The sequence below is a fragment of the Dama dama genome, chromosome 28, assembly GCF_033118175.1.
Source record: "Dama dama isolate Ldn47 chromosome 28, ASM3311817v1, whole genome shotgun sequence".
Classification (NCBI taxonomy): Eukaryota; Metazoa; Chordata; class Mammalia; order Artiodactyla; family Cervidae; genus Dama; species Dama dama.
In genome coordinates, this window is record NC_083708.1 from 31,377,480 (window position 1) to 31,402,470 (window position 24,991).

Here is a 24,991-nt window from a genome sequence, read left to right on the forward strand (position 1 = left end):
TATATTGACTCTGATTCATGATGTTTATGCTCCTAAAGTGAGCCTACTAGTTTATTTTCTAGTGATGATCTTATATCTAGTTTTCTTGAAATGAATTAGAGACGTGTTTTCCTTAAATAATAAATGAGTTTTAGTATTTTTTCTATTTTGTTTGCGTTTCCCTTCCTGTAGTCTAGCATAATAATTTGAGTATGTTTCTCTCATTCTAGGCTCTTGAAAGTCATTTACAACAGAAACATTCCGCAGAGCTTCAATCATTAAAAGATGCACACAGGGAATCAATGGAGGGCTTCCGGATAGAAATGGAACAGGAACTTCAGACACTTCGGTTTGAATTAGAAGATGAAGGAAAGGCTATGCTTGGTAGTTTGAAATGATTATAATCCTATCATATTTATTTTTACATCCTTCTAACTTGAAATTCAATAAGAAATTACAAAACTGTACTCTTAATTTTTGAAACCTCGAAATGACTATCCGAGTGTTGTTCGTATCTTATTTGAAGTTACTGGATGAAGGAGCAACTGTTGGTGGAGTAGAATGGATAGAACACAAATGGTAAAGTGAGGTTCCCTCAACGTTCTCTGTACTTTGGCTGTATAAGCAACACACAGCGGTGCTTCCATTTGTCGTTAAGAGACTAACTGGAGTTAGTCCGTGACATTCAGACTTCCCACTAGCAAGTGACTGAAAGGAATAGATAAGCATGGACCCACATGTCTTTAGGCTGTATCAGCATATTGGGTTTTCTTCCCCCACTTTAGGATTTTGTTTCAATGGGAAAAGTCATGTTTCGGTCTGACTTTTTGTATGGGTATTTATAGAGGTTGTATTAAATAGGATTTTTATCTTTGAGGTGTTAAAATCATTACCATTTCTATAGAAGATAATTGAGTTTGGAAAAAAACTGAAATGTATTTAAAGGGTTTTTTGTTTGTTTTTAATGTCATTCAACAACTTTTTATTCCTGTCATTTTATTTTCCTTGTTTTTTTTTTTGACCAAATTCTCCTGATGTTTTTCATGTCTTTTGTCACGCTTCAGTGGAACATTCTTTTCAAAGTAAGAATTGAGAAAAAAGGAGACCAAAGTTGTGAATATTTGGGGCCTCAGAGGGAAAACCAGTTGACCCATTTCATCATCTCTACTATTGCTGGGAGTTCTAGGCCATGTCGTTATAGCTCTCTCCTCTTCCTGAGGGGAGGTGAAGATGGGCTAAGTGTTGGAACCCTTGTCCACTGAAACATGATTTAAATATGTCTTTGTTGACACAATAGGACTTCTTGTGATTTCTTAAACTTTTTATTTTGAGATAATTGTAGAATCACATGTGGGCATACCTAGTGGTTCAGTGGTAACGAATCTGTCTGCAAGGCAGGAGCCAGAGGAGCCGCAGGTTTGATCCCTGGGTCAGGAAGATCTCCTGGAGAAGGGCATGACAACCCACTCCAGTATTCTTGCCTGGAGAATCCCATGGACAGAGGAGCCGGGCGGGCTGCAGTCCATAGGGTCGCAAAGGGTCAAACACAATGGACGTATCTTAGCACGCACACAAAACTTTTTATTTTGAGATGATTCACAGGAGGCTATATATTCACATGTGGGCTTCCCTGATGGCTCAGATGGTAAAGAATCTACCTGCAATGCAGGAGACCTGGGTTTGACCCCTGGGTTGGGAAGATAGCCTCGAGAAGGAAATGGCAATCTGCTCCAGTATTCCTGCCTGGAGAATCCCATAGACAGAGGAGCCTGGTGGGCTACAGTCCATGGAGTTGCAACGAGTCGGACACAACCGAGCGACTAACACTTTCACTTTCATAAGAAATAGAAGGGTGAGATCCTCTGAATGCTTTACCCAGCTTCCCCCAAAGGTAACATTTTCAAAACTAAAGTGCATGTCACAGCCAGGATGTTGACACAGAAGACACAACATTCCCATCACATGCGATCCTTACTGCCTGTATATAGCCACATGTACTCTACTCCCTCCCCATCTTTAATTTCTGGCAACCATTCATCTCTTCTGCATTTCTTTAATGTTGTCATTTTAAGAATGTTGTAAATGGAATTGTACAATATATAATCTTTTGACATTGGCTTTTTTCCACTCAGCATAATTCTCTGCAGGTTCATTCAGGTTGTTATATGTATCAGTAGTTGTCCCCATGGTATTGACTTCTCGTATTTGTTGTCTTCACCCACTGAAGGACATCCATGTGTTTTATGCAAATTTAGGCAGGAGCTGAGTTGCAGGAGTTCTTGTGCAAATGTAGGCAAGAGTTGGTCGTATGATAATCATATGTTTAGTTTGTTAAGAAACTGCCTGTTTTCCAGACTGGTTATACCATTTTATATCCCCACCAGCAATGATGGGGATCGAGTTTCTTCACATCCTCAGCATTTGATGTGTCATTATTTTGTATTTTAGCCATTCTGGTAGGAGTGTAGTGATATCTCACTGTGAATTTTACTTTGCATTTCCCTAATAGCTAATGGTACTGAGCATTTTTTCCACATGCTCATTTACCATTTGTGTATCTTCTTTTCCAGTTTGACTATTTCTGTTTTTACACCCATCTGTGGCTTCAGTGACCATCTATTGTGCTGTGACTCCAAATATGTATTTCTAGACCAAACTACTTTCCTTGTGAATTAGACTTACACTTTTTACAACTTTTTAGACTGTTAGATATTCTAATTCACACTCTGTGTTTTAAAATATTAGCTCACCATCTCCCTCACTTCTAAAATATGTTTCCGTTTCTAAAGTTTCCACTTGAATTTATGGTATCACTGTTTACTGAGTTGCTAAAACTATGAATCTGGGAGGTGCCTTCAACCTTTTTTCTTTTGCTTCCATATCCTGTTAGATCCTCCTCTTAAATATTCTCTGTATCTGTTTCCTCTTCTTTCATCCTTCTGCCACACTTGATTCATGGTTGTACCATTTCTCACCTGAATTATTGCCACAGCCTTCTTGCTGATCTCTCTTCTACAGTCCATTCTCCAGACTCCAGTTGGGTTAATTTTTGCTAAACTCAAGTCTCACCATGTGACTTTAATCCTTCAGTGATTTCTTGTGTCCTTCCTCAAGTCCTGAAGCAGCCCAGCACCAGGGGAAACAACTTATGAGGTTCTTGGGAGGAGCCTAAATTGACTTGCTACAAGCACAGCATTTTTTTTTTAACAAACATTTTATTTTACATTGGGGTATAGCCAATTAACAATATTGTGATAGTTTCAAGTGGAGAACAAAGGGATTCAGCCATACATATACAAGTATCCATTCTCCCCCAAACTCCCTTCCCATCCAGGCTGCCACATAACATTGAGCAGAGTTTCCTGTGCTATACAGTAGGTCCTTGTTCATTATCCATTTTAAATATAGCAGTGTGTACGTGTCCATCCCAAACTCCCTAACTATCCCTCCCACTGGAAACCATAAATTTGTTTTCTAAGAAGCATAGCATTTCTTTGAAATCTCATGTTTTAGCTTTGAAATTTGTAATTTGTATTTTACTCATATCTTCAGTATTAATATAAAAACAGTGACTTTTCCAGAAATCTTCAGATCAAATTCATGTTTCAGAAGATGTCATACGTCCACGCATTTTCAGTATCTTAGTTTGAGGACCGTGAATCAGAACATGCAGTGGAAAGCATTTGTGTTAAAAAGCTTTCTCAGAACTGGGCTCTGTTGTCTGTCCAAATGACTGCTTGCTCTGTGGGCACTTGCCACACCAAACTTTTTATAGTTTGTCTGATAGACCAGGTTCTTTCTGCTTTTGCATATGTTAGCCTGTATTACTGTGACAATTCCTTTGTGATCCTACCCCCAGTTTCCCTCTCCTAGGAAATCTGGGTTCTTGGACACTACCCTGCTCTCATTATAAACCGTGTTCATCTCTGATACCCCACGTAACTCCTTGACATGATGTTTTTCCCTCTAGCCTGTGCAGTTATAAAAACAAAGTTATATCTTATTCTCCCCTCATATAGTACCTGGCATTCAGTATGTGTGGATTTTATGAAATAATCTCAAATTCAGATAAAAATGATGACTTCCAAATCACCAGGAACATTTACCAGATAGTGCTTAACATCATTGAGTGATTTTGTGGAAGAAGTCTTAACTGGCTGGGAAGTTCCCTCCTAAATATATGTTATAGTACTATTCAACTCTAAATTTATATTCTACTAGTGAGTGAGAAGAGTTTTAAAAATTTCCTTTCCGTTAGCACCTTGCTTGCAAACTGAAAGCCTATACAGAAATACCTTGATTCATTTGAGCAGCTGAAAATTTTATCCTCCTCAAAGCTAGATGAACCTCAAAAAATTGATACTTTATGATAGTCTGTAGTAGTCTAAGAGGCATACACAATTCTATGGTATTTTAATGGAAATATATGTGTCCTAATTTTAAAAAATAATACTTGTGTAAATACTTTGTAACTTTTATAATTTTTATCTAAAATACTAATATTTTTAAAATACACTGAATCTCTTTTTTCCCTTTGATACCAGCTTCCTTACGCTCCGAACTAAACCAGCAACATGCAGCTGCAATTGATTTGTTAAGGCATAATCATCATCAAGAATTGGCAGCTGCTAAAATGGAATTAGAGCGAAGCATAGACATCAGCAGAAGACAGGTAAAAGAACATTGTGTTCTGTGATGACTTCTTAAATGTGAACAGATTTGAAAATGTTCACAATTTTATGAAAATCATTTTGTAATAACTAGTATTTCACTAGTAATTATTTACTGTCTATGTTAAAGAGTTATTTTTAAAGATAAATAGGTAGTTTGACTTTAGTATAATGGTCAGTTTATTTTATGACCTTTCAATTGAATATTTTGAATTTTATTTGCATTTTGAGTGAACAATGAAATGTGAATAATACAAAGAGTGAAAACAAAATACTATAAAACAGCAGTGTCCAGTGGAACTTGCCATGATGAAGGACCTGTTGTTTTAATATATCTGTCCTAAGGTAGTCACTAGCCAAACATGTCTAGTGTAACCAAGGACCTGATTTTTTAATTAGTTTTTATTAATTTATTTAATTGATTTCAGTTAATTTAAACTTGAATATAAATAGCCATATCAGACAGCACAGCCATAGAAGCAGCAGGTCCTCAGGAAGAAGGAAGATAATTTGTATTTACGTATCACTAGCACAGCTACTGTTCACACTTTAAATTTTTCTCATAAATACTGTCTTTAACTAGATAGTTTGTATCCTGAATATATGTCTGGATGAAATGGATTTCTAGGCATAGTACAATGAAGGCCATTTTTTATCAGTTTATTACTAATGACTTTCACTTTGTTCTTCAAATATGTTAAATGATCAGCTCAAATTTTTCTTCATTACTTGAAAGCTTTAAATGAACTACCTTACAACCATGGAGGTAAGTTCTGTTCTCTTTCAGCTAGACTGCTGCTGGAATTGACCATGTCTAGATCTGCAGAATTTGCCAAAAGCAGTGACTTCTAGGAAGATGGAAGGGAGTTTATCTGTCAGACAAGATAACTGCTTGACCAGCATGAAGCAGATTAAGTCTTCTAAGCAACAGGATGTGTGTGTTTGGGGATGGCCTTCATTAAAGGCTGGTCCTTTTTAAATTAAAGGACAATGGTACTAGCATTTTACTAGAACAATGGTTCTAGTCTCAGCTCTGCCACTGATTATAAGTCATCTTTGGACAAATCCTCTCTGGTATTGTTTTCTTAGTCAGTAAAATGAGGGAGATGTGCTTATATGGTCTTTCAAGTCCCCTGTGGCCTGAAATTACTGAAGCTGAATCCATATAAACACTTTTTTATATATACGAGAATAGAGGTTTCCTGGTTTCAGCAGTTTGCTTTTGAAGCAATGTCAGTTTATTACATTTGACATTCCAGGATGTCATTTTCTTCCTCTTAAACAGAGAAAGTGAGTAGGTAGAAAACTTTTCAGAACTATTTATTTTCCAGAGTAAGGAGCACATGTGCAGAATAACAGATCTACAAGATGAAGTAAGACACAGAGAGCATCACATCTCAGACTTGGATAAGGAGGTACAGCACCTTCATGAAAATATAAATGCCCTAACCAAAGAACTGGAATTTAAGGGAAAAGAAATTCTCAGAATACGAAGTGAATCCAACCAACAGATGAGGTATGCCATTAATTACTGCAGAAGGAATTTGCAGTGTTACCTGAAAGACTATTGCAATGGTATTTAACAATACATGCCTATTTTTATGACTAGATAGCCTTCCAGTAAGATACTGAAGACCAGTTTTTACTTTGTTGACTATGTTATCATTTGACTGTAGAAGAAATGTTTATATTCTGAATGATGTATATGCATTTACTAACTTTTCAAATTATATATAAGTAACTAAAATCTTTTAAAAATGTTATTTAAAAAAGCATTAAAGGAGACAACTTTAACAAGCTAGAAGATTAGAGCAAAGTAAGTACTTTACTTTAGACTGTTACCAATGATTTTCTAATTTTCTGTATATTATACCTAAAAACCATTTCAAATCTGGTAGAATATAGAAAATTTTGAAAGCTTGACTTCAGAATAACATTCTCTTAACTAAAAATAAATTAAACAGGTTGCATGAACAAGATTTAAACAAGAGACTTGAAAAAGAGCTGGATGTCATGACAGCAGACCACCTCAGAGAGAAAAATATCATGCGGGCAGATTTTAATAAGACTAACGAGCTACTCAAGGAAGTAAATGCAGCTTTACAAGTGTCGTAAGTCACCTTATGTTAAAGACAATTCACATGTGGAGAATAAATTGAGGAGCACTGTGTCTCACCTCAGGTTAGCTAGTCTTGAATCAAATTGATATTTTAAAAAGAAAACTTAATGCCATATTACAGATGGTAATTGCAATATAATATATTATTTAATTAGAAGAAGGCAGTTGAATGAATATGTTTAATCAGCTGCTGCTGCTACAATTGTACTAGAACAATACTTGTCCAAAGACTGTCCGTCAGAGATCATGAACTATCATGCCATGGTGAAAACTCAAGAGATATCCATATTGTGACCAGTGGGATTATTATGATCCTATATATATCAATAATACATATTTTGCAAAAGTACCAAAATATCTTAAAGAAACAAATATGCCTCTTAACGGTAGTGATTCCTTGTAAGAACTAAACTAGGAGATACTGGGGATGGAGAAGAGCAAACACTTCCGTCTTATTTTGTATTACTCTGTTGACACATTGTTTGAATTCCTACAACAAACATTTGATTGTTTTATGATTTTAAAACTCAATAAAGGTAAAATATCACAAAATTACTACTTATACATAGTGGCTCCTATATAGTTAAAACCCAAAGTTCTAATTACTGGTTTATGTTTTTGTTGTTGTTGTTTTTTTTAAACTTACTCGTCCTCTCTTTTTTACACTTATTTATAAACTTCTATAGCCAATGCACCTGGCATTCACTCCGTCTCTGTGGCCTAAACTGTGGTCCAATTTAAGTTATCTCAGAAATAATTTACTCTGAGCTGCATCATATGGTTTATTCACCTTCAGTCTCTCTTTTTCCAGTCAGTTAAAAAGCCTTCATTAAAAAGTAAGTATTTCCACATACTTTGATAAAGTCAAAATAGTGACTTAATTCCATTACCGTCAAAGTCAAACTTTGGGCTCCGGCGTGCTTCTCCTGACTCATCCCACCGCCATCCGTATTCCCTGTCTGCCACTTGTGTGTCAGCCACACTGACACTAGGGTGTCACACTACCCTAGAGGGTAGCCACACTACCCTCTCAGCTCCTTCTAAGAGTCTCCTGTGTTGTCCTCCACAGTCTAGAGTAACCTTCTCTGTCGTTCCTACTTATTACCTTCTTCCAGTCATCTCTCATTTTCTGCATTTAACCAGCTAAGTCTCATAGTAAATATTGTTACATATGTACCATATATGCCCACTTTCACTGTAGCTGAAACAGAAAACAGCATCCCCCACCCCGGCCATTGGCATTTACTTCAGTGCCCTCTGAGGTGAGGTATTCTTTCTGATGGACCTACATGGAATTTTCCTATCAGTAGGCACTCAGGGAATATTTTACAAGTAAAAATTTTGAGGATTCCCTATAATATTTACTACTTCATAAAGTTACCATTGAAATGGTAGAGACTCATGAGATAATTTCCTCATAGTGGTTTTTGGTGTTTGTGGTTACCAGAGATACTTTTTAAATCCTTTTGAGCTGCTGTTAAGAGCTCAGATACCTGCTGTGTAGAAGCGCTTATATTCTCAGGCATTTTGCAGAAGTGAGTTACAGTAAACCCCAGGGCTGGGCTTTCCCTTTCTCTGACCTCTGTGTTATTTATCAGGCACAGGCTGCAAAATCTCCCACTTCATACTCTGAAAAAACATGCTCACAGTAATAATAACCTCTGTCTGTCCGTGTGTCCTATCTCCTTAGGAATGTTAATTTACAAAGAGTAAAGGTTATATCGTTTTACTTCATTCTGTTTTTTAGGGTTTGAACATTATAAATTTTCAGTAGATAGTAAATAATTTAGTTTAATATTCAGTTTTAATCAAAGAATTAGTATTACTCATAAGTCAAGTATTTTATCTGATTTTCTAGATCTACCATTTTTTTCTGCTTCAAGAAGGTCTATGCTAAACCAACCATATTTCTTTTTTCACCTGCTGTCATCATGAAATTAGCCTCTGGTTTTAGGTATCTACTCATTTAGTTAAAAACAAACACACATACAAATGTATTTAGACCAGCAATGTCTAACAGATTTTTCTGTAACAGAAAAAATGTCCAATATAGTAAATGCTAGCTACAAAGGCTGTTGAGCACTTCAGGCAGTGGCTGGTGAAACCAAGGAACTGAATTTTTAACTTCATTTAATTTTAACTAATATAAATGTTAATAGCCACATATGGGCTAATGGCTTCCATATTGAAAAGAAGAATTTTAGACAGTTGGATATTTCTGACGCATATCCTCAAATGTAGCCTGCTTGGATATGCTGAATGGATTTAGACAGAGGTGGAATGCAGGGAGGGTCCATCTTGGTTTAAGGAACTGGGAGATAACTTTTGGACTACTTTCAGCCTGTTTCAGAGAACTAAGGGCACCCTATTAAAGTTCCTAGTCAACTACATGCTGACTTTAAAGCTTCAAAATCAGGAAAGCCTTGTGGATCCTCGGCAGTGGGTGTGGTGGAGGGACCAGAGTAACATGGGTCCACCTGCAAGGTTGCAACTGGGAGCTGAGGGGCCTCTGAAGCAGCTGGACATTTCTTGATTTTGTTCCTGTCCCAAGCCCTTGTTTGGATTCCAGGGAAATGAAATGGGGAACATTGTAGAAATGATGATAAGATTTCTGTATCTGTTACAGAATAATTACCAGCAATCTTCTCTAGTGCTGGATGTTAAAGCCTTCTTAGGTTTTTGGATATTCTATAGAAATCGTTTTTTTTTTTTTTTGAATGGTATAGTGTCTTAGTAAAAACATTGTATCTAAGAAATATGTCATGGTTTTTGTTTTAGAAACAGATGAGAGAATGGGCTAATTTTTAAAGAATTGTGTTTGTGCTAAATGTAAATATACACAGAACTTGGAGTCATGGCAGATCTATATTATGCAAAAAAAGGTGATTTGCCTCAGAGATGATGATGATTTAGGTTATTTTACCTTAACTTTTCACTGTACTGAGGGCTTCCCAGGTGGTGCTAGTGGTAAAGAACCCACCTGCCAATGCAGGAGACGTATAAGAGACACAGATTCTATCCCTGGGTTGGGAAAGTCCCCTGGAGGAGGGCATGGCAAACCTTTCCAGTATTCTTGCCTGAAAAATTCCATGGACAGAGGAGTTGGGCGGGCTACAGTCCATGGGGTCACAAAGAGTTGGACACGACTGAAGCAGCTCAGCCCTGCAGCACTGTACTGAAGCCAAAAGATAATTTCTTCTTGGGGGGACACTGAGTTTCTGTTCAGTTCAGTCGCTCAGTCGTGTCCGACTCTTTGCGACTCCATGGACTACAGCTCTCCAGGCCTCCCTGTCCATCACCAACTCCCGGAGTTTACTCAAACTCATGTCCACTGAGTCGGTGATGCCACCCAACCATCTCATCCTTTGTCGTCCCCTTCTCCTCCTGCCTTCAATCTTCCCCAGCATCAGGGTCTTTTCCAGTGAGTCAGTTCTTTGCATCAGGTGGCCAAAGTACTGGAGTCTCAGCTTCAGCATCAGTCCTTCCAGTGAACACCCAGGACTGATCTCCTTTAGGATGGACTGGTTGGATCTCCTTGCAGTCCAAGGGACTCTTGAGAGGCTTCTCCAACACCACAGTTCAAAAGCATCAATTCTTTGGCGCTCAGCTTTTCTTCCAAGGAGTAAGCGTCTTTTAATTTCATGGCTGCAGTCACCACCTGCAGTGATTTTGGAGCCAAGAAAATAAAGTCTGTCACTGCTTCTGCACTTGGACTTTAAGTAGGTTTGTGCTGTGTTGTTGTGCTCAGTTGCGTCTGACTCTTTGCGACCCCTTGGACTGTAGCCCCCTAGGCTCTTCTGTCCATGGGATTCTCCAGGCAAAAATACTGGAGTGGGTTGCCATTTCCTCCTCCAGGGATCTTCCCGACCCAGGGATTGAACCTGTTTCTTGCTTCTCCTGCACAGGCAGGCAGATTCTTTACCACTGTGTCAGTAATCCCTAATTAAAAAGAAGTTCTCCACCACATTAAAATTACTTACTCTTTAAAAGTTGTTTGAGTTTTTAATATAATGCCCTAATAGTTCATTGTTGTTTGATTTTTAAATTGCCATAAAGTCATTTTCATAATCTTTGTGAGGTCAGGATGTAGGTTCTCTTGTCATGAGGTTGAGTCTGTGCCTATAATTTACATGAAAAGAAAAGTTTAATGTTATACTCCTTGAATTACTCTGTTTCCTTTCCTTAAGGCTATAGAAGAAAGGTGATATAATAGAGTTCTTTCATCTTATACAATTAAAATTCTAAAATAGATACGTGACTATTGTTGTTTGGCTCTAAAAGCTCAACTTACTGATTTTTTTTTTTTTTTTTTGGTCAGTTATTTTAAAAACGTAGGACTATCAACTTGGAAAATTTTTATGCAGCTTTTTTAAAGCATTCATTTTTTGGTTATTGTTGTCCAGGAACCATAGACACTGACCTACGTACTCTCAGAGCGGAAAAAAAACGGGCATGTATGCCTGATGACTCTAATTAATAATTTTGTATGCTCTACTTCTGTCTGTTCATTCTTTGTGTTACTTCTAATGGGAATCTGTATTTTGAGTAAAAGGCTGCATGTACTTGGCGTGGTTCCCTCAAGGCAGTGTTTGCTAGGCTTTAAGCTTTCCTATAAAGCCTTTGGGAATTTGGTCATTTCTGTCCACGTATGATACTATTTTCTTAATATTTTTAATTGACTCATTTTATTAATCAGCTTTTCCTGTTAAACTTTTAACTCTGCAGTTAAACCATTATTACTACTGAAAAGTATTTTTCATTATTCTAAATAGAAGCAAAGCTATAATTATATAGTTTCTTTGAAAATACAACAATATTATTAGATCCTGGCTAGCACTGATACCCGAGGCCTGCCTGAGAGTTGTGAAACAGTGTAATAAGCATATATGTTATGAAGCCCAGTCAAGATACACAGAACCAAACAGACTTTTCTCCTCATAATCCGAGTGATTAAAGGAGAACAAACTAAAAACCATCTCCTGTATTACTAGTTGTTCACACGTAGTCTTTGGGAAGCAGGTGGCTTAGAGAATTGTGTGGGGCAACTGAGGAAAGGTTGATGGATGCTGACTTGAGTGAATATCAGAAGAGTACCAAGTGTACTCCCCCCATCAGGAGTTTGAAAGACTAGTAATTCTTGAAACACGTTTGCAAATTAAATCTTCATCATATTACTTGTTCTCTCCTTTAATGCTTTCTCATTTGTGTTTATATGGATGTTTCTTCAATTTAATCAATTATTTTTTCCATTTAATATCCAGGTATCTTAAAAAAAAATTTGGTGCTGTAAAGATATTTTGTGGAGAAGATTAACTGATAATTCTGTAGGTAAAGAATGTTAAAACAAAAACATAACACTGGAATTTTAAGTACAGAGACCTTTATTATGCAGAAAGGTGGTTCAGGGATCTTAACTGACTGTTTTAGACTTACTTTACCTTGACTTCTCATTGTACTGGTACAAAAAGATCAACATAATGGTTTAAAATAAGGCTTTAAATTAAGATTTTTTTTAATGACCATTTATTACCAGGTATTTTTGTTCAGTCTCAGGAAACAGCTCAAAAATCTTCTGCCTTACTTTTAACTGATAAAGTACTCCAGTGACACCTTGTGGCTACTCTGATGTGAAACTCAAATGCCTTTTTCTGTTTCTCAAGCTTCTCAAAACCATTGCCCGTAAAATATATAAACCTTTGCCAATACAGTGCCACGTCATGATAAAATGCAAGGTTAAGGTATATGACCTCAGTGACTTGTCAGAGCAGAAGAGAAGTGAAGTTAGTGAAACTCGCCTCACACTGGACTGACAAAGTCCCAGCCGATCCTGAGATAGTTGCTCTCTAGCTCCACATTTCTCCCCCTCATACTTCCCTACTTCCCACGGTAGAACTTTAGCCACGGGGCTAGATAGGGAGCCAGAAATGTTATCTCCAAGTCTTTGGCTTGAGCTGAGTTAGTGGAGTTTGCTGAAAGTACTAAAATGCACAGATTCTGGTACCCCTCTGGTATTGGGTGTGTGGGGTGGTGGGAATGGCTTATCAAATCCTAGAGGATAGATCATCTAGAAGTTTCTCAATATTGAGTGAATAAATTTTTCTGTGAATCTTCATTAACTATAATTTTATTGAGGTTAAGTTTATTCTTTGTATTTTGAAAACAAGTTTTTAAAGTATTCTTATTATTTGAATATTCTAAAATTCAGAGTGCTTTTTTCTCAGACTAAGGTAGCAGTTTCTATTTGCATCCTCTTCACTGTGCCCTGTCCTATATCCTTAGACTCTGCAGGGTCTGTGGCACCTCTACCCATAAAAGTGACCTCTGTTCTAGAATCTTCGGTGACGTTTAGTTCTGTTACCTTCTCATTTCCTCCAGGGCAGATGAACAGGCCCAGAAGGAAATATAATTCTTCTTTTTATCCAGTGAACCATTTTTTTTCCGGTTTATATGTACCAGCTGATACATGGAATTTGTAAGCTGCATTTCCCATAACCCAGGAAAGAATGATGTCATTTGTGTGTGCTTTTGTTGCCCTTTGGTCTGTATCTTTTGTCCTTTTTATATATGTTACCAGACCTTATGTCATCACACAGTATTGTATGTGTGCTAAATTCTGTCTGTAGTAAGCCTACATGTCCAGCATCAGGCCAGCATTGCTAGGTTAGTATTATTCAGTATATTATTTCTTCTACAGCACATACCTCACCTTATTCCCATGTACACTTGAATAACTTAAAAATGAGTGAATTCTTCCAAAAGTAATCTACAAAGTCTCTAATAACACCATCTACCCTTAAAGAGCCTTTAATAACACTACCTGTCTATTTTTTCACTTTTCATTTTGTATTGGGGTATAGCCAATTAACAATCTTGTGATAGTTTCAGGAGAACAGCGAAGGGACTCAGCCATACTTAAACATATATTCATTCTCCCCTAAACTCCCCTCCCCATCCAGGCTGTCACATAGCATTGAGCAGAGTTCCATGAACTAACACCAGCTCCTGAGGTAGTCATGTCATGATGCTTACAAGTTTTAGCAAAAATGTTTGACTATGTAAATTTTGTGTGTTCAGCTGGACTAATTTGAAAAATATAGGCATTACAAAATAATGTCTTCTTCATATCAATGAGCTAAAGGTTTTCTTGTTTTTAGACTAGAAGAGATGGAAGAAAAATATCTAATGAGAGAATCAAAACCAGAAGATGTACAGATGATTGCAGAATTAAAAGCCATGCTTACAGAAAGAGACCAGGTCATAAAGAAGCTAATGGTAAATTGTTTTGGTTTTGCAAAGTGGGGGGTTATGCTGTAACTATCTTAATAATTAATAGACTGTTGAATGGGAAAATATTTTTTAAGTAATGCTAAACAAAAGTTGAAAAAGTACAAAATATGTATTATGACTGAACATTTGTTAAAATGTTTATGAACAAGGATAAATACAATTTTATTTATTTATTTTTTCCATTTATTTTTATTAGCTGGAGGCTAATTACTTTACAATATTGTAGTGGTTTTGCCATACATTGACATGAATCAGCCATGGATTTACATGTGTTCCCCATCCCGATCCCCCCTCCTGCCTCCCTCTCCATCCCATCCCTCTGGGTCTTCCCAGTGCACCAGCCCCAAGCACTTGTCTCATGCATCCAACCTGGGCTGGTGATCTGTTTCACCCTTGATAATATACATGTTTCGATGCTGTTCTCTTGAAACATCCCACCCTCGCCTTCTCCCACAGAGTCCAAAAGTCTGTTCTGTACATCTGTGTCTCTTTTTCTGTTTTGCATATAGGGTTATCGTTACCATCTTTCTAAATTCCGTATATATGTGTTAGTATACTGTATTGGTCTTTGTCTTTCTGGCTTACTTCACTCTGTATAATGGGCTCCATAAATACAGTTTTAAAATTTAAACTTGGTATTAGGGTAAGGAGATTGTTTTTTTCAGTAATTTTTTAAAAAAAATGCTTTTGAGTACATATTGAATGTTCAGTAATATGTCACTGCCAGTGTACAGTTAGTAAACTATTGAAGTGTGTGTGTGTGTGTATTGTACATGTAGAATTAGAATTGGATAGGAAAGAACTCAACACATACATGCATTAGCCTGCAGTGTATACTTCCAATTAGTCATGTCAGCTTCCTAAAGTGTATTCCACCAAAACCTGATCCAAAGACATACCTCATGGAAAAAGGATTCCATTTTCTTAGGGTTTCCCTAAGAAAAGCTACCGGCTCTCTGTTGAGAGTCTCAATGCACACTGAGGTGTTAGGGGCTCTGAGAAGTCCATCAGGGAAGAAAATACAGATTTAACAATAAATATACTGCCTTCATTAGAGTCATTATTCTTCAAGAATAAAAATACACAAATGTTTTAAAATTCATAAAACATTTCAGAATCTTCTAAAATTATATGACCTGATCAGTAAGTAAAATATTGCTTTTTACTGCCACTGACAAATAAAAATCAGAGTATAACTAGAAATAGAATGCTAACCATTCTATTTGCTCATTGATCTTTTCATAACAGCTTTGGATATTAGCATGCAAAGAGAGTCTAAGAGCATTTATATTGAAGTCCTTGTTCCTTAACGTGTTTCTTAAAGCATTTAGGAAAGCCATCCTGTTTCATGGGATTAGAAGTTCCTGCCAAAAGCAACAGGTAGTTGACTGGGGTTCATGAATGGAACCCAGGAGCAGGCATTGGAAAGACAGAGTATGAGCTATTTCAACTCACTAACCACCCATTTTCCCAAGCTTTGTGAACATGAGCACATGCATCGTAGCTTGCTCTGATAGCAGTAGATTCATGAAAAATTACCTCATATTCCATCTATGAAATCAGCAAATGTATTACTATTTTTTATCTGTAGTAGAAATAGCTGTTGATTTTCCAGTTCTGGCCACAGAGTAGTGTACAGTCTTTTCTCTACTCCCTGATTCTATGAACTGTGAGGCACGTGGGCTAAGATTAACGATGCAAATTATAGTCAGTCGTAACTAGAAGGGGGCTGAATAATCTAGTTCTACTAGAGCATAGGTCTGCCTTTGACAACACAGTGATCCATTTACTTATGTGTTTACTTCCTACAGTCTGATTGTAGGAAGCACTTGGTGAAACGAAAGGCAAAGGGCTTATCTCTGCATGGACGATTCACTTTTTCTCTATTCTCTGGTTACCACTGCTTAAATATATTCAGAGAGCAGATTAGGACTCACAAATAATGATACACCATAGTGTCATCTTCATAGACAGAAACAACTCAGCCATGCACACAGCTCCATGAATACAAGTTAAGCCTAATCAAAACACACAGTCAGCCCTCTGGAAAAGAGATGGGCCAAATAGAGCATTTAGCTCTAGCCTTGGAGGGAAGAGGTATGAAAGTAAGAGAGGAATAAGGTTTTAAAGGTGCTGAGAACTTACCAACCAGCCGACTTTAAGACCCTGGCAATTAGGTCTAGAAATCTTTGAATAATGTATATAAATTTTCATTCAGGTTTTATATTAAATTTTGAGTGAAATGGCATTTTTATAGTTAAGATTTAAATAGTCAATAGAAAATGTTTAAGAAATGTTTGCAATTCTTTTGCACAGGAGGATAATAAATTTTATCAGCTGGAATTAGTCAATCGAGAAACTAACTTCAACAAAGTGTTTAATTCAAGTCCTACGGTTGGTGTCATTAATCCACTGATGAAGGTATGTGCTATAAACATTGCAAAATAGGAATGTGGTTTAAAACTTGATTAAAATTTTTATAAAATATTTAGAGCATCATAGGATAAAGCTTCCAAAAAATGTTTCCTTAAATTTAATAATCTAGGACTAAATCTATGAATTCTTTGTGTACTAATTTTCAGAATGAGATGCTAATAATATTCATTTATTTGCTGAAAATTCATATTCCTTGAAACAATGTTTTATTAACATTGTAAAACCTTGGTTATACCATTTCATTTTTCATATCTATTTTTTTTTAAAAAGCTAACTTCTGAGTCTTTTCAAGATAATTTCCGTCATTTCCTTAGTGTTCACTATCCTCTGGGGAATCTTGAAAAGTACTCCAAGCAGTGTATCCCCAACAGCTCTCCCTGCCATAATGGGCCTTCGGTTGGACTTGCGTTTTGTTACCTACTCGTCTTCAGAGAATGGCCTTATTTCTCATGGCCTTATCACCTTTTTTGACAATTAAAGTTGAAAATGACCTGTTCTAACATTCTGTTGCTGTCTTAGGACAGATAGAAGAGCCTTGTAGACAAATGAAATGGACATGGCTAAGCCTTGTACCTCTTGGTACCCCAGCCTACTCTGGCTCCTGTCATGGTGCTATAGGTATAGTGGGTATTTAGTAAATATTTGTTCAGTAGCAAAATGTCATATTTTCTTATAAGCTAGAACAAACCACTCTAGTGACTAAAGCAAGTAATAACAAACAGCTGTGTATGTTGGCTTTATAGGGATTACATATCTTTTAGCATAAATCAGTAGTAGAAATAAAAATGCCAGTGCTAAAGCTGTTTTTTTTTTTTTCCAATTCAGATTTCATTAATTTTCACATCATACCTAATTTCTCTTAGGAGCTTAGCCAGAAAAACTTCTGATTTGTAAAATGGAATGGCATATAGAGCCTTCTCAAAAAAATAATTGGTGAATGAATAAATATAGTTAGTTTCAGTTTTTAAATTCATTATTTAGGGTGACATTAGCTTTTAATTAAAAAGCTAGGTTAGGAGACTTGTTAAAACAAGATTAGAAATATTTTCTTATTTTATGAGAATTACATTTTTAGTCACAAAATCATTATTGTAGAATGTTGCCAATGATACTTTTGATTTCTTAAAATAAAAAACTTGAGTAGTTTTGATTATGCCCTCTTATGACTAGAACAAGAAAATGCCAAAGATACATCTTCATAAATTTTGATTCCTAAGAGTGACTCAGTTTTCACAAATTCTGAAGATGGTATCACCCTTTATTTTTGCCGTTATGCTAAAATAGGCTTCTTTCCTGGGACTTTATGATTCACAGAAAATGACATAGAGGACAGTGTCTAGGTAATGAGATCATTATACGTAAGGAAAAGGACCATCTTGTCTATTGTCTTTTTTTTAAATTCTGGAGTCATCTTACAAAAAAATTATTTCATATGTTTAATTAGCATACTTTTAGTCAGTAAAAGATGGAATATTCAAAATATCATACATGTTAATTTTTATTCCACATAGCAAGATGATGTTCATTGATTCCACAAATGAATAGAGCTTAAAGCTAATGCTTTGAAAGCCAATAGATTTTAATAATCCACAGTTGTATTGCTGTTTTCATCTGTCAGTTTTAAAGGCCAGTTAAAAGATGACACTGATCACTTTTGTCTTATAACTCTTATATTTCTTAAAAGATTGTGAGCTAATTATGATAACTACCAATGAATTGGTAAATGAGACTTAAGTATACAGATTTCATTTTCCCTCTTCAGAGAGATGGTATACTGAATTTAAAACCAAATTATTTCTCTAGGTCAGCTCTAAGTCCTAGGTAGAGATGTGAGACTTGTTTCAAACTAACTTTGCCAAGCATTTTCTCATTCCTTTTATTTTCCAGGCAAGGACTGCCTCCCTTTGACAGATGGCTAAAGTTCACGGACCTCTCTTTTAAAATTATGTTAACTTTTCACCTTTTCCTCATTTTAGCCTAAACCCATTCAACCTCGTGAGATCCATGAGATGTACTCTTTCCCCCTTTCCCTCCCAGTAGTCTTTACCCCTTGGCCTTCTCTATACCCACCCTCCTCCCCATGAACCATTCCTAAACATTTCTTCCTCATTCTTTCTGTCCGAGCAGTATGTCTGTCTGTGAGGGTTCCAAGTAGATAAAGATCACCTCTAAAGATCCCCAGACCACACTTTGGGTAACACTGGTTCATTTTAACATCCATCTTCCAAAATTTTCCCATGCCAAATTTATATCTTCTACTCTTCCTGTTTTCTCATTCGTCCTCATGCAGGCACTGTCCTCACATGTATTATTTTTAATGCAGCAAAAGAAGAAGAACGATAAGTCACCCACAAACAGGTTTGTGAGTGTTCCCAATCTAAGTGCTCTGGAATCTGGTGGAGTGGGCAATGGACATCCTAACCGCCTGGATCCCATTCCTAACTCTCCCGTCCATGATATTGAGTTCAACAACAGCAAACCACTTCCTCAGCCCGTGCCATCCAAAGAGCCCAAGACATTTCTGAGGTGAGCCCCGTCTCACCAGTGCTATTTTTTTTCTTTTTTAACTTGAGAAATTTACCTTCTTACATTGCAGAAATCTACTACTTTAAGAACAGCCTAGCAAAAGAAATTTTATTGTGAAATATTTTCAAAATATATTTATCACCTCTCTAGAGAACTCCTTTTTGACTGTTTAAAAAGATTTTTTTCTATTTTGTTGTCAGTCAATTTTCTAAATGCTTAAAGAGGTGCTAATGTAATTATATGCTTAGAATTTTAATATGTATGGACTGTTGCTTCATTTTTAGAATTATCACCAATTTTTCATTAACAACCCATCCTTATTACAGAAATTCAAAATATTTTTTATTAAGTGGCTTTTGTTTCTTATCTGTTTATCTTCCCCTTGCTTATTTATAAACATATATGCTTCTTGCCAAAATAAAAAAATATATAAGCTCTGGGAACTTAATGATAAAAGTAGGAAATTGAGAAGAAAAGTTTTGTAATTACCATTCCAATTTTATCTCAGAGTTCTCAAGTAAATGCATTAACATGTAAAATTAGAATGAAATTATTTGTTTACTCATGAAATGATTAAAGTCAGAAAGTACTGTCATTTTATGCTTACTATTACTGATTTTGTGCTGTTTTAAAATTTTTTGACCTGTTCTTACTAAATCTCCGTGTCACTAGTAATAATCTTACAGGTAAACTACTTTTTTTTCCTAAACTGATTAATGACTAGTTAATGACATTATTTCAAATAGAAAAGACGATAGCAAGAATGAAAAATAGTCAAATACACGTGTGAATGTGTCTCCTGCTAAATACTTTGTGTTGCTTATTTTCCTTCGTGCATGGGTACGTTCAGGTATCATTAAGATGCATGTGCATGGGCTCAAGGAACATGGCCACTGGAGTTTCCATTACACATTGTTGCGTGCCTTGTAATTTCCCCCAGAGACGGTAGGGATGCTTTTATTTTCTTAACTAGCCCAAAGAATCTTTAGTTAGAATTAAGATAAGTATAAAGTATATAACTTTGAAGATGGAGGGGAAATTGACTTTTTAATACACTCCTTTCCCCTAGAGTATCTGCTTGTGGAATTAGGAAAGTTTAAATATACATACAGAAAAATATTATACCATGGTTTAGTCACTTAAATTAGTTATATTTAAGGACACATCTGTAAGAAATACTTGTGTCAGATTCTAAAAAATTTTTAATTAATGAAAAGCAAAAAGGTGCTGAATGAGAAGAATGTTATCTTATTCTTATTTCCCGCAGTTCCTCCTGAACTTTTTTGTTCAAAGAAGGTCACGTTACTTTTCTCAACTGTCTGATTTTTTGGGTTTTTTTTTTTTTGTAATTGTTGTGTAACGTGGCTTCTCCTTAATGGACTTCATCTGAGCTGCTCTGCACTCTCCTGGAGTGGGGACCACCACCTAGTATAGAGGAAATAGCCAAGCTTTAAAACGCATCTCCTAACTTACGGGAATAGTTGTGCTCGTCTGCCCTGATGTTTTATGTGCTTTTCCCTTCATTTTGCAAAACAGCTTAACGCTGGGTCACATGTCTCTCTCTTTATGAATCCAGTCCTCCTCAGAGTGAAGCTTCCCCCGTGGCTTCTCCAGATCCCCAGCGCCAGGAGTGGTTTGCCCGGTACTTCACATTCTGAAAGAACTGGCTTGCACAGTTCTGTGTGGACTCTGACTAAGAGCATGACCTTATGCAGATCATTATGTGAGCAGGCTCTCCTGTGTTCACACACTGTGAGAAAGTATGTGTCTCTCCAGTTGAAAATGCCCTGTACGTCCTGTGATATTTATTGGACTCACTCTAAGGTACTATATTATGTGTGTAACCATAACAGTTATTTTTATTTGAGATGGAAGAATCTTTAACCTTTGTAATTACTGCATAATAAATTTTGTTAGAACAAACAATGTTTTTCTTTTTTCTAGTAAGTTTCTTGGTAATTTTTAAATACTTTTAAATTCCAGGTAAGACTTGCCAGAAAAAGTTTCACTGCATAATAATCATGAAATATTATTTTATTTCAATAATAGCAAAGTTGGGATAGGGAGATAAATGTTATAACCTATTCATTTGTTGCATTACCATGTAAAACTAAAGTGTGTTCTCTAAATTTAGAAGGCTAGAATGAAAACACTTGTGGAAATTATGGACTTCCAAGTATATAAAATACTGCCAACTTATGTTTTTGAAGTTATTCTGATAGTTAAGGACCTAGGGTTTGTAGTACAACATCCGTGCTCAGTGTTAAGAAGCCAGCTTGTTAGTTTTCTACATAGGCAATTTAGTATTGACACATGAACATGGAGAAGTAACCATTATCACATGTTAATGACACCTTTTTAAAGTTTTCAGTACACCTTGGCAGGCTACTACATTGTGTCCTGTGGCCTGAAAGAGTGTATCCATTTCTAAGGGTGCTAAATTTAGTTGATTCAGTAATGTAGATTTTAGTAGAGCCTGGGTGAACATTCATATAAACATCTATGAATAATTATAATAATGTTAAAGACCAACTATTTAAATGACTGCTACATGTCAGGCACTGTGCTGAGGGGCCAGAAGAAAGATTATCATTTAATCCTCACACAATCTTCAAGGAATAAACCATTGCATTTGAGTATGTAGAGCTGGTAGTGTGTTGTTTATCCTGAAAAAAAGCTTTTACCAAATGCTTGGAATTTTTTCTTCAACTAAGAGACTGAATTTTCCAACAAAAAATGTTAATGCTTATTTCAGAAAATAGTTATAAGCTCATTTTTCTTGCCCCTTGTTTATGCATATCTCATAATTTGGACATTTACTTATCAAGGATTTGATGATTAGAACTCCTGCAGGTGACTATGCTAATTATGGACATATAAAGATGATGAACACGTGTCCACAAGGAGCTAACCATACACTTGCTGAAATAGCCTAAAACCAAACCTTTCTTTTTTTAATAGCAGCATCAGAAGGGCCACAAATCAGTATATAATGGGAGCAGGGAGGAGGAAGTGAGTTCTACCTAAGTAGTGACTACTTGCCTGTGATGTCAAGCTAACTAAGCTGCCTGGGAGCTTAGTTAGCTCCCTTAGTTACCACTTATATGGGAGTGGTACCCAAGTATAATATTTAAGAATGAGCAGCAATTAACCAGATAGACCAAAGGTGAGGCTGTTTAAGGTACAAGCTGAAACGACAGGAAAGAGCAGGCCAGCTGCGTCCAGAGAACTCAGTATAATCCTGTAGGACCATGGAACATAACAAGCGTAGCCATTTCTTAAGCATCTACCTTATAATTAGTATAATTGTAACATTTTTAACCCTTCAGCCACCCAGATGAAGAACCTGAACTCCCCCTCTTGGAGCCCTCCCCACACCTTACACAGAGAGAACTAGGAAAGGTTGAAACCCTGACCCTATGCTACAGATGTCCTGCAATGCTTAGTTAGAAATTCAACTTGATCCTCTAGATTTTAAACAGGTAATAAATAGCACGTTTAGGCTTTTAATTGTTGAAAATCACTTCAAAATCAGCCAAAAGCATATTGGCTGCAATTTGTTCAGAAAAGATGGGTCCCTGACTAACAATACGACTGATCCAAAATGCATTGAATTGGTTCAGATGAAGACCGAAAGGAAGAATTGTTAATGGGCATGGAAGTGAGGGACTGAAGAGTGAAAATGTAGAACTGGTGGGAAGTGGTGATAAATGTTTGTGGCACATGAAAGAAAATGAAGTGTGGGCTAAAGATGCAGTATGATTTCAGGTGTACTGAAAGTTTCTCTGGAATAATACCAGCAGTTAAACACAAGGGTCTGGAGTATGGCAAGTGTGAGCTCGATAAAGCCAAAGGTATGTGGACAAAACAACAGGGAATAGAGTTGGGCACAGAACTTTGGGGGACACCAACACTTAGAGGGCAGAATGAGAAGTAGAGTTACAGATCCCAAAAAGCATGATATTGTGGAAGAAGGATGTTCAGAGAGAGCGCAGCCAACCAACAGTGCCAAGTGCTGTAGAGATCAGGAAAGGGAAATAATGAGAAGTGCCCATTGGCTCCGACAACTACAAAATGGTCTTAGCAAAAATAGGGTAAATGGTGGCAACAAAAGCTAAATTCCAGAGAAGTGAGGTGAAAGGAAATTTAGACAGTGAGTGAAAACCGCTCTTTGAAGAAATTTGGCTATACAGGTAAGGAGAAGGTGATAAGGAAAAGGAAATGTGGGGGCAGATGCGTTTTGTCATATTTTGGTACTGGGGAGGGAGAGGAGAGAGAAGAGACAAGCAGCAATTTTGTAACAACCTCCATCACTGAGTTACATGTCCTAACATTAAAGAGATGGCCAGAGGAGTCTCATAACATTGTTAACACGGTGATGGAAGAAAAGTTTCAGCAAGACATTTTGATAGAATATGAGAAGCAACATGGAGTCCTAGAATCCTGGAGTTAGAAGAGGCCATTCTCTTCTGCTGTCCCGTAGAATGCTTGAATCTTCCCTGTAACATCCCTGAGTGAACTTGCATACTTCAGTGATAGGAGGCTCCCTCCCTCCCCACTGGCTCTGCCAGCAACAAGTGTCAGGTGTGTCTGTGACTCATTCTCCTGGGCTCTGTAGTAAGATGCATACTCTCTACCTTCCTACAAACATAATGAGAGAGCTTGAGAAAGGTATAAATTGCCATGGGTGAGTCCTCAGTTGTCTGGGAGTAGAGCAGGCATGCTAGAGAAGCGTAAAAGGATTGTCAGGCAGTGGCTGAGCTCAGAGCCTATGTGTTTACAATGACACCCAGCAGCATGATTGTGCTCTTTGACCAGCTACTTGGATACAGGTTTACAGTAGTTACACATAACCAGGATTAGGGTTTTGTTCAGTAAGTACAACAGAAGGAAGAAAGAGGAACAAGACTGTTATGCTAGAATTTTAGAAGTAAAGCCACAGTGGACAAATACTATCAATTGCCTTGCCAAAGGGTCTGGCCACCAATTTCCAATGTGTGTCGGGGGTATTTCCCTGCACATTCAAGCAATTCTCTGACACCAGCTGGGTGTCTTATGATTCAACTCAATTCTGACACTACTTACCCAGAGATGACATCAGATTCCACACGTTAAGGGCTCAGTCCTATAAGACTACCCCCCAGTTCACTTGCCAGTCATAAGCCCAGGTTATTACTGGCTATAAACCAGAGGTTTCATGATCCCTTCCTTGGGTTTGATTAATTTGCTAGAGAGGCTCACAGAACTTAGGAAACCTGTTTACTCACTAGATTACTGATTTATTACAAAGGATATTAAAGGATATAAATCAACCACCAGATTAAAAAATATATATATATATGTATATATATAGTGTGAGGTCCCAAACAAAGGAGCTTCTGTCCCAGTGGAGTTAGGGGCCCAGCATGGTGGGCCCATGAAAGAGTTCTGGTTCCCCAACCTGGAAGCTCTCTGAGCCTAGTCAAAATCTCTTTGAAATAGAATAGATATCCAGAAGCAAACTCTCACATTTGTGGTCAAATGATTTTTGACAAGGATGCTAAGATCATTCAATTGAGAAAGTACAGTCTTTCAATAAATTGTGCTAGGAAAACTGGATATCCACATAAAGAGTGAACATGAACTCTTAGACCTGATTACACCTTAAGTGGATCAAAGACCCAAATGAAATATAAAACTAAATCTCTTAGAAGAAAACAGGTAGGGTAAACCTTCATGACCTTGGATTTGGCAATGATTTATTTGATATGACACCAAAAGTTTAGATAACCCATGCACAAAGATAAATTGAACTTCATCAAAATTAGCATTTGTGCAGCAAAGGACACTACTAACAGTGAAAAAACACAACCCCCAAAATAGGAGAGAATAATTATAAAGCATATACCTGTAAGGGATTAATACCCAGACTACATAAAGAATTACTAACACTCAACCAAAAAACGAAAGTGGATAACAGACATAAATAGACATT

General features: G+C 36.8%; 1 protein-coding gene across 3 annotated transcripts in view; it reads left to right on the top strand.

The window, feature by feature from the left end:
• FAM184A (family with sequence similarity 184 member A) overlaps positions 1–20,911 on the top strand; it is a 119,511-nt gene extending 98,600 nt beyond the window's left edge. The window contains exons 11-18 of one of the 3 annotated variants that reach the window (XM_061131735.1): positions 210–363; positions 4,524–4,651; positions 5,981–6,165; positions 6,614–6,760; positions 13,923–14,040; positions 16,372–16,476; positions 18,815–19,017; positions 20,594–20,911. In XM_061131735.1, coding sequence (XP_060987718.1) covers positions 210–363; positions 4,524–4,651; positions 5,981–6,165; positions 6,614–6,760; positions 13,923–14,040; positions 16,372–16,476; positions 18,815–19,017; positions 20,594–20,675 — 1,122 coding nt within the window. In that variant the 3' untranslated portion in view covers positions 20,676–20,911. Of the gene's footprint in view, positions 1–209; positions 364–4,523; positions 4,652–5,980; positions 6,166–6,613; positions 6,761–13,922; positions 14,041–16,371; positions 16,477–18,378; positions 18,445–18,781; positions 19,018–20,593 lie in introns of those variants that run through there. The other 2 variants (XM_061131736.1, XM_061131737.1) reach the window with 2 other exon arrangements.
• Positions 20,912–24,991: the final 4,080 nt, after the last annotated feature.